Source organism: Gossypium raimondii, chromosome 10 (assembly GCF_025698545.1).
Source record: "Gossypium raimondii isolate GPD5lz chromosome 10, ASM2569854v1, whole genome shotgun sequence".
In the NCBI taxonomy this organism is placed as follows: domain Eukaryota; kingdom Viridiplantae; phylum Streptophyta; class Magnoliopsida; order Malvales; family Malvaceae; genus Gossypium; species Gossypium raimondii.
The window spans coordinates 746,751-754,476 of NC_068574.1; the positions used below are offsets into that span (position 1 = coordinate 746,751).

The following is a 7,726-nucleotide window of genomic DNA, read 5'->3' on the forward strand; positions in this document are numbered from 1 at the left end:
CTTAAAAATTTTAAAATAATTAATACATATAAAAATAAAATTATACTTTAATCTTCTCAAAGATAAACTTTTAGCTTCATCCCTAATTCCGAACATATTAATCATTTTCATGCGAAGATAAACAACAGCATATCTGCATGATTCAAAAACAAAAACAATTACATTCTAAATAAATTTTAATAATAATAATTATTATTATTATTATTATGCCTCGTATTTACAGTGAAATTATATACGTACCTAGGACTTCTATGTTTACTCTGATTACCATAATTGGATATTGGAAAGTCGAAATTAGAGAGAACATGCTTCTTCTCTTCTTTCACTTTGCTAAATATAGCCGTAAACATTTCACCCGATGTGGGATCTGTATCATCCCATTCCCCAAATTTTGGTATCGATGAGGATGCCCTTCTATGATGCTGCTAATTAATCAACCCCATATCACATCAAATCATACATACATGTTAAATAAAAGTAATCTAGCCCTCACAAAATAAATTTTCTGCATTATCGATTAATTAAAAGGTTAAAATTGTATTTTATTTATTTTATAAGGGTTCGCAGGAGCTCGTACCTAAAATGTAAAATTTTATTTTTTGGTCCTTTAAATTTTATAAAATTTTTATTTCGTTAATAGAAAACTACACTTTGACCACTTTAAAAATGATAGAATTTTGATTTAGTCTTTTAAAGATCATAAATATATGGGTAAACTATAAAAATAGTCACTTTTGTTTGCCTCATTTTACATTTTAATCACTTATGTTTTAGTCACTTACGTTATTGGCTTGCTACGAAGTGATCATTCTGTCGTTAAACTTCATTACCTCTCTAACGGCAGTCCTATGTGGTAGTCAAAAAGGGTTTTAAATGCCAATTTGGATATCTAGTTGTCGGGATGAAAATAGATTTTTAATTAAATAAATTTAATTTGGACTACCACGTAGGACATCCAAGTTGGCATTTAAAACCCATTTGGACTGCCACGTAAGACCCACATTAGGGAGGCAACGGAGCTTAACAGTAAAGTGACCACTTCATAACAAAATAATAACGCAAGTGACTAAAACGTAACATTTCAAACATAAGTGACTAAAATATAATCTAAGACAAACAAAAGTGATTATTTTTGTAATTTACCCTAAATATAAAAACTATTAAATTTGAGAAATTACATTTTAACTCTTATAAAAGCATATAATTTAATTCCAACCCTAGAAAAATTTCTTGATTTTGCCCTTAATTTATACGTGTATGAGAATAATAACAAAGTAAATTAATTTACAATGAATTTAGTAAAAAAAGGATAGCAATAATATGTTTTACGATCTGACATTTTCTAAACAATTTAATTTTTGTAATTGACAAAAATTAAATGTCAAAATAGGTAATCAAGTTAAATACTTACTTTGTTACCATCAAGTTGATTGCTAATACGAGTCGGTGTAAATTGTCCCGACAGATGATGAAGAGGAGTTACTTCTTCCGACATGAGCTTTCTTTTGGCTAGAGTACAGACGTCGATGACTCGATGTCACGACTGAATAGTCAGGGTTGCTCTTTTCACTATCGGATTCCAGAGCCATTCTTCTATGGCTACTTGCACTTGTAGTACTCTTATGATGATCATAGGCACCAATTCTATTACTCCATGTACCCTTTCCGTCACCGTTACGTTTGCTTGCCGAATCCAACTTACTTGAGTCTCTTGATTCTCCCTTTATATGCACCGAGGCCATTGGATTCTCCATAGAATCATTTGGGTTAATTCTTTTAAAGTAAGGTGAATAAGATGTGTTACCATTTTCCCATTTATCAAATTTAGGCACACGAAAACACTGTATATAACAAATAACATAACTAGTTACAATATCATTTATGTAACGGAAAAAAAGGTAGAAATGTAAAGGGTTATAAACTCTCAACAAGTTTGATATATTATACTCGGCTGATGTTTTCTTTTTAAATTCTTTTGAAAGTATTGGCCAGCTCACAAAACAAGAATACTCAATAATGTTTGAATAGAAATATAACCACATGCAAATGTAGCTTGAAACATGATAGTATGCAAAGGCGTGCCCCTTTAAAGTTTATGAATGTACAAATTAGTATAATAGTAAAATTTCACATTGGCCCCTCCAACCCCTCAAAGCCCCTCGTAGTATGCTTCCCCGTCAATGATTTATATGTCATAAATCATGGGGTCAAATTTGTGTATTCTTTTTCATGTTTAGAGACTATATGATACTCTCACTCAATAAATATATCAAAATTTTTAATAAAATCTAGAGATAAAACCTTGATGGTAAAAAAATTACTTAAGTTGTTGAAGTCTCGTATTTGAAAACATTTGTTTTTATAATAAAGAAAATCATGAGACGAAAATAATGAAAATAAATAAAGTTCAATAAGAAGGTCAAACATTAAACAAAGCTAAATAGCATTAAAAACATTTAACATTTTTTTAGAAAATTTGAAATCAAAGAGAAAATAGATGAATAACATGCTTACAGCCCTTAAGGCTGAAGAGTGTATGTGTGTGTGTGTGTGTGTGTGTGTGTGTGTGTGAGAGATATGCTTTATTGAAGGATGTAAACTTTTTGACGACCAGAAAATCAGATGTGTCAAAAGACTTTCCAATTTCGAACAATGGTATAATATTAACAAATTGTTTTTGGTATAACCATAAATTTAGCCCTTAAAGCTTATAGGTTTATCCAATTGGTCCTTTTTCCTTTCTTTTAAAAAGTTAAATTTGGCGTTAATCTTTAAGAAAAGTTGAATTTAATCCTAAACCTTTTAAAAATAGTTAAATTATTATTTTTAACGAAAATACTAAAGAAAACGTTAATTTTTAAATATGATAGCCCTCGTGCTTCTTTTTTAATAATTTTTAAATTATTTGTTGACAATTAATGTCATTTAACATGAAGCATGCGCTAGTTTCTTAAAAATTAATCTTTTAATCAATATTTTTATTGAAAAATTATTTAACTCTTTTGAAAAACTAACTGTCAAATTTAGCTAAAAGGATAAAATTTTTAAAAAAGTAAATATTGAAAGTTGAAAAATTTTGGTTATATTCTTTTAGGTTTTAGTAATTATAAAATTGAAGTCCCATTTTAAGGAAAGAGATCACTAGAAAAGATATTACGAATTTATAGGGTTTGGAAATTGGAATAATTAGGAGTGAATCAGGGTTTATGTTTTGTCTTTATCTTGTTTGCCCTCAACTTACTGTATTTTTACTTTAGGCTTTGCCGGAAAATAAGTAAGAAATGGTTGATTTTTTAAAAGAGAAATTCAATTGTTCCATATATAGTGGGATATGAAATCATGGAGAAATATCCTCCACCGATTTTTATAGCGTGAATCAACATATTTTTAGTTTTTCTGGATATAATATTTGATTAAAATTTATTATAAGTCCCTTTACTTTAAAAAAATTAAAATTTAGTCCTTATTTTTATTTTTAGAAATTTAGTCCATTTACTTTTTTAGATTTTAAAATTGTGGTCCAACTATTAACGCTGTTTTTTTATTATTAAATTCAAGCTAATTACAACCCAAAAATCGGTGTTATGAGTTATACGAATTTTGAAAAGTAAAAATTAAATTCTTAAAATAAAAATATAAGAGCTAAATTCTAAATTATGAAGAATATAAGGAGCTATGATATATTTTAACCAAAATGTTTTAACAAAGGATAAGATCGTGCCATAACTAGAACCTGATACCAAATTGAGCTTTATTCATGTCAATGTTAAGCACCGAGAATTTATCTCTCTTTTTTTTTTTACTTCTTCAAACTTTAAAATATTATCGAAAATTGCCAATTCTTCCATGAAAGCATTTTGGAAGTAACATACAATGTTTTGATAAGTTTTAAAGAAACTTGATTTTTATTTTTTTTAATGATTTATTTAATCAAACTCTGTCTGGACCGATCGAGCTAACAAATCGATGACCTGATTGGTTGGACCACCGATCTAATTCTGAAAAGCTTGGAAAGAAAAGAATAGATTAATAACTCTAAATATTAATTATTTTCATTAATTTATCCACTCAAAAATCATTATAGCATATACAAAACCTATAAGTAAGTGCAGTACAAACTGCAAAAACAAACAAACAAACAAGTACTCCAAGAGAAGCAACTAGGGGTTGCTTGAGAACCAAGTAAAGAGATTTGAGTTTGAGATATGAACTTGTATTTGATGTACATGCATCCACCATAATATTGTGTTCACTAGTAGATATGCTTCTTTGATTTCAATAAAAGGTGATGTTTCAATCACCTTATAGTTTCACAATTTCGATAGCAGTCGTGCTGTCGGGTCGAGTTCTGTCCGTCATATATGGTGTTCATGTCAAGTTTACTGTGGAAAAAAAGGATAGGATGCAATATAGTTAGTGTTACGAAGAGTGTTTATCTGGTTTAAAAGGAAATGCCAAATGCCGATAATATCGATGTTTTCGTTCGGGTTTAAACCAAATTTGCAGGTGAATAAGTGATACCTATTGTCTTGTTGAGTAGCCAAAGCAGTAAAGCTAGTTCGATCCCGAATATGGTGTGGATTCCAGTTCTGTCTACCATGAAACCGTACACTGTAATTCCAGCTCTGTTGTGCTCTAGATATGTCACTGCAACACGTTTAAGGAACCGATATTAGGATTATACTGCAAAATGTATGCAGATTAGAGAGATTAAATGGTTAAAAGTATTGTGGAGGGCCCTCGCATTAGGAGTCAATTTGCATTTTGCTCCCTTAACTAAAAAAATGGGCAAATTACTCCCTATATGTTAGATCATAGAGCAAACTGATCCTTCCTGTTAAAAATTTATTCTATTTCTACTGTTAAAAACTGATATGGCATAATACCAAAAAATTACACGTGGCATGCCAGGTGTACCTCATTTTGACATACAGGGACCACCAGTTTTTAACAATAGAAATTGATCGAATTTTTAATAGAATGACCAGTTTGCTTGTTGATCTAATGTACATGGACTAATTTGTTCATTTTTTGAGTAAAAGGGGCAAAATGCAATCCGACTTCTAATACAAAGGCCTCCATGGTACTTTTACCAAATAAACGATACTTCTTTTTCAAGCTAACCTAATGCCTGTCTCTTTTGGAAAGATACCGTGTGCGCAAAAATGGGGACAAGCTTCGTGTTATCCAAATCATCCCCTTCATCTTCTTCATCTGATTCCCAATCGACGTCCACCGGATACATCTGTGGAGAAACGATCTGAGCCATGGGTGTTTCACCATCAGCTTCGTCGAAAGAGTTGATTGTTGCACATACATGCCACTTAGCGGCAAGGCCCGTGATAGCCTGTGCTCTGTGAGTGATCTTTGTGGCACTCCTCAAGCAGATGAATAGTCCGGTTACTAGACTTATAGAGCATAACTGCATCAATCACCATATAGGAAATTACGATTTTACGTTTTAAGCAAGTCTCGAAACAGATAGTATAGCAATGTACTGGCTTACCGCTAGTTCTCCGACCTCGTAGATATTTACAGCGGTAGTAGTTCGAGTTGTCATGAGCAAAGCAAAGAACTGACTTGCAGTGACCAACACCAATGACAACAAAAGGAATAAGCGGAACCGGTGACTTATGATCCGAAGATTTCTTCTTATCCTGAGGTGTTCGGCCAATATCGAACGCACTTCAGTTTCCTTTTGAAAAACTTGAGCAAAGTCTTCGAGTCGGAGTATTTGGAGATGACAAGTAAGTTGGTAGAAGATGCAGGCCAGGATGAAAATGGATGTTCGATAAAGCCACGACGCCAACTGCAACGCACACACAATGATGTCGCTCACGTACATGTTGCCAAGGTACGGAATTTGGCTCGCTCCGGTGGCGTACCACCAAATTCTGTATGCACTCTCAGCAGCAAGACAAGGAAGCACAAATACACAGAGGAGTTTCATTGATTTCTGCAAATATCATAGCTTCACATTTTAGAGGATACCAGGAAATATATTGTTGAATGATTTAAAAAAGAAAAACCAAAACCAATTCCTTTTAGCAGGGGCCGAAATTTAATTATAAATTTTTGAAGGATCAAAATATAAGGTTTTCATGTATTAATTTATGATTTTATATTTTGAAAGGAATAAACAGAATTTTTTTCATTCAAAGTGCAATTTTACTATATATATATATATATATATTAATTTATAAGAGGACTGGATTAAAAAAAATTCATTTTTGGGTGGGCCGAAGCCTTACCAACCCCCTCAGATTTGCTTATGACCAAAACTTTATCTCTATTAATATTAAATTACGTTTTTCAATCAGTAAAATTTAAATCTATTAAAATTTGGACTTATTAGATTTGTTTTAATAGTACAAGGGCTAAATTAATCCCTTTGATAATAGAGGGACTAATTTGATCTGATCTTAATAATAGAGGCACCTGCCAAGTACATTCACCATTTTAAAATACTCAACCTGAAGTTTATGGGCTCATTTAGAATCCGAGCAATAATTGAAGATATTTAGTGCAATTAACCTCTTTTTATCTCTGAGATTTATCTCCTAAAAGCCTCTACAGCTTCCAAAGTTCATCAACAAAGATACATCAAAAAATTGATAAACAACAAAAAGATGATCACTGATCAGCGAATTTGAAATGAGCTTTACTGAACCATCCATGGAAAAAAAAACACATACCTGCAGCTCCTCTGCATATCCTTTTCGAACTTTATCACTAACATCACACAATTTATCCAAGAAAAGGAACTTCCTGATCCCATATTTCCGAGCCCAAGAAGATAAACTAATAAAAGAAACCGCCGCAAAAGAGGAAAGTGATAACTGCACCACCGCATCGTACGGTCGCCGATGCTTTTCATCGCAGTTTGAACATAAAAGAACATAGTGCGAAATAATCGGAACCCCAATAGCAAGCACGAAGAAGAAAGACCAAGAAAGACTCACTTTCCATAAATTGGATTGATCTAAACAAAACCAGTTGAGACCTAATCTGAAACTCCTTAATTCGAGCCCTTCTGGAGTTGAATAGCTTGGATTTGATGATCTGTTTTTGGGTAATAAAGATTGGGTTTCATTTTCCATAGCTTGGGACACTTCGATTGTAAAGTCAGATTCGGGATTTGAGAGAAAAACATATAAAGAATGATCAATTTTGCTTGAAAATGGGCTATATTTTCAAACTCGTAATTGTTGCTCAAAATACGTGTATGGCGTTTTTATATTGTAAGGCAAAAATAAAATACTCCATGATTGGTGTTGTTTGATCGTGGGACCGGTTTATGACTGGCCAGGAGTGTTTTTGTCGATGGCTTTTGGACCCGGTTTAGAAGATAATTAAATAATTAATTCATGACTGTTAAAAATAGTTAAATAATAAATTAAAAGTTTCATAAAAATTTTATAAATCGATTTCAATGGTTCAACAATTGTTTTTTCCTCTCAATTGTTTATTCATTTTTTACTGATTCTGAGTAGTTTGATTATAAGTAAGTTTAATCTTTTTATTCAAATTGACATACCAACTAATTTTCGATTCAATTGATCTGACTGATCAGTTTAATCCGATTTAAAAATATTGCCAAAAAAAAGTTAAAATGAGATTGTACTTGGTCGTTTATACCTAATTTTCGAGATATCTATGAGATTGTTTAAGGATCATTTGTCATCTAACAATGTTAACATGCTATTCTAAATTATCAATTTTTGTC

General features: G+C 31.7%; 1 protein-coding gene across 2 annotated transcripts; it reads right to left on the reverse strand.

The window, feature by feature from the left end:
• Window positions 1–4,026: 4,026 nt before the first annotated feature.
• On the reverse strand, window positions 4,027–7,216 carry LOC105777760 (uncharacterized). Of its 2 annotated transcripts, XM_012601200.2 has the most exons (5): window positions 6,696–7,215; window positions 5,507–5,956; window positions 5,125–5,422; window positions 4,522–4,647; window positions 4,027–4,382 (listed from the first exon to the last, which is right to left on the reverse strand). In XM_012601200.2, exons 1-5 carry the CDS (start codon window positions 7,098–7,100, stop codon window positions 4,369–4,371), a joined length of 1,293 nt encoding a protein of 430 aa, XP_012456654.1. In that variant the 5' UTR covers window positions 7,101–7,215; the 3' UTR covers window positions 4,027–4,368. The 2 variants fall into 2 exon arrangements, with proteins under 2 accessions (XP_012456654.1, XP_012456655.1); XM_012601201.2 differs by lacking the exon at window positions 4,027–4,382 and having other exon boundaries at window positions 4,559–4,647; window positions 5,153–5,422; window positions 6,696–7,216.
• Between the last annotated feature and the right edge of the window lie 510 nt (window positions 7,217–7,726).

Excerpts from the sequence above, each read along its gene's own strand:
- LOC105777760 (XM_012601200.2), bottom strand. The coding sequence starts at position 7,100 with ATGGAAAATGAAACCCAATCTTTATTACCCAAAAACAGATCATCAAAT. Across the intron at positions 5,423-5,506 it reads ACGAGGTCGGAGAACTAGCG|TTATGCTCTATAAGTCTAGT; the intron begins GTAAGCCAGTAC and ends TGATTGATGCAG. Across the intron at positions 4,648-5,124 it reads CCAAAAGAGACAGGCATTAG|TGACATATCTAGAGCACAAC; the intron begins GTTAGCTTGAAA and ends AACGTGTTGCAG.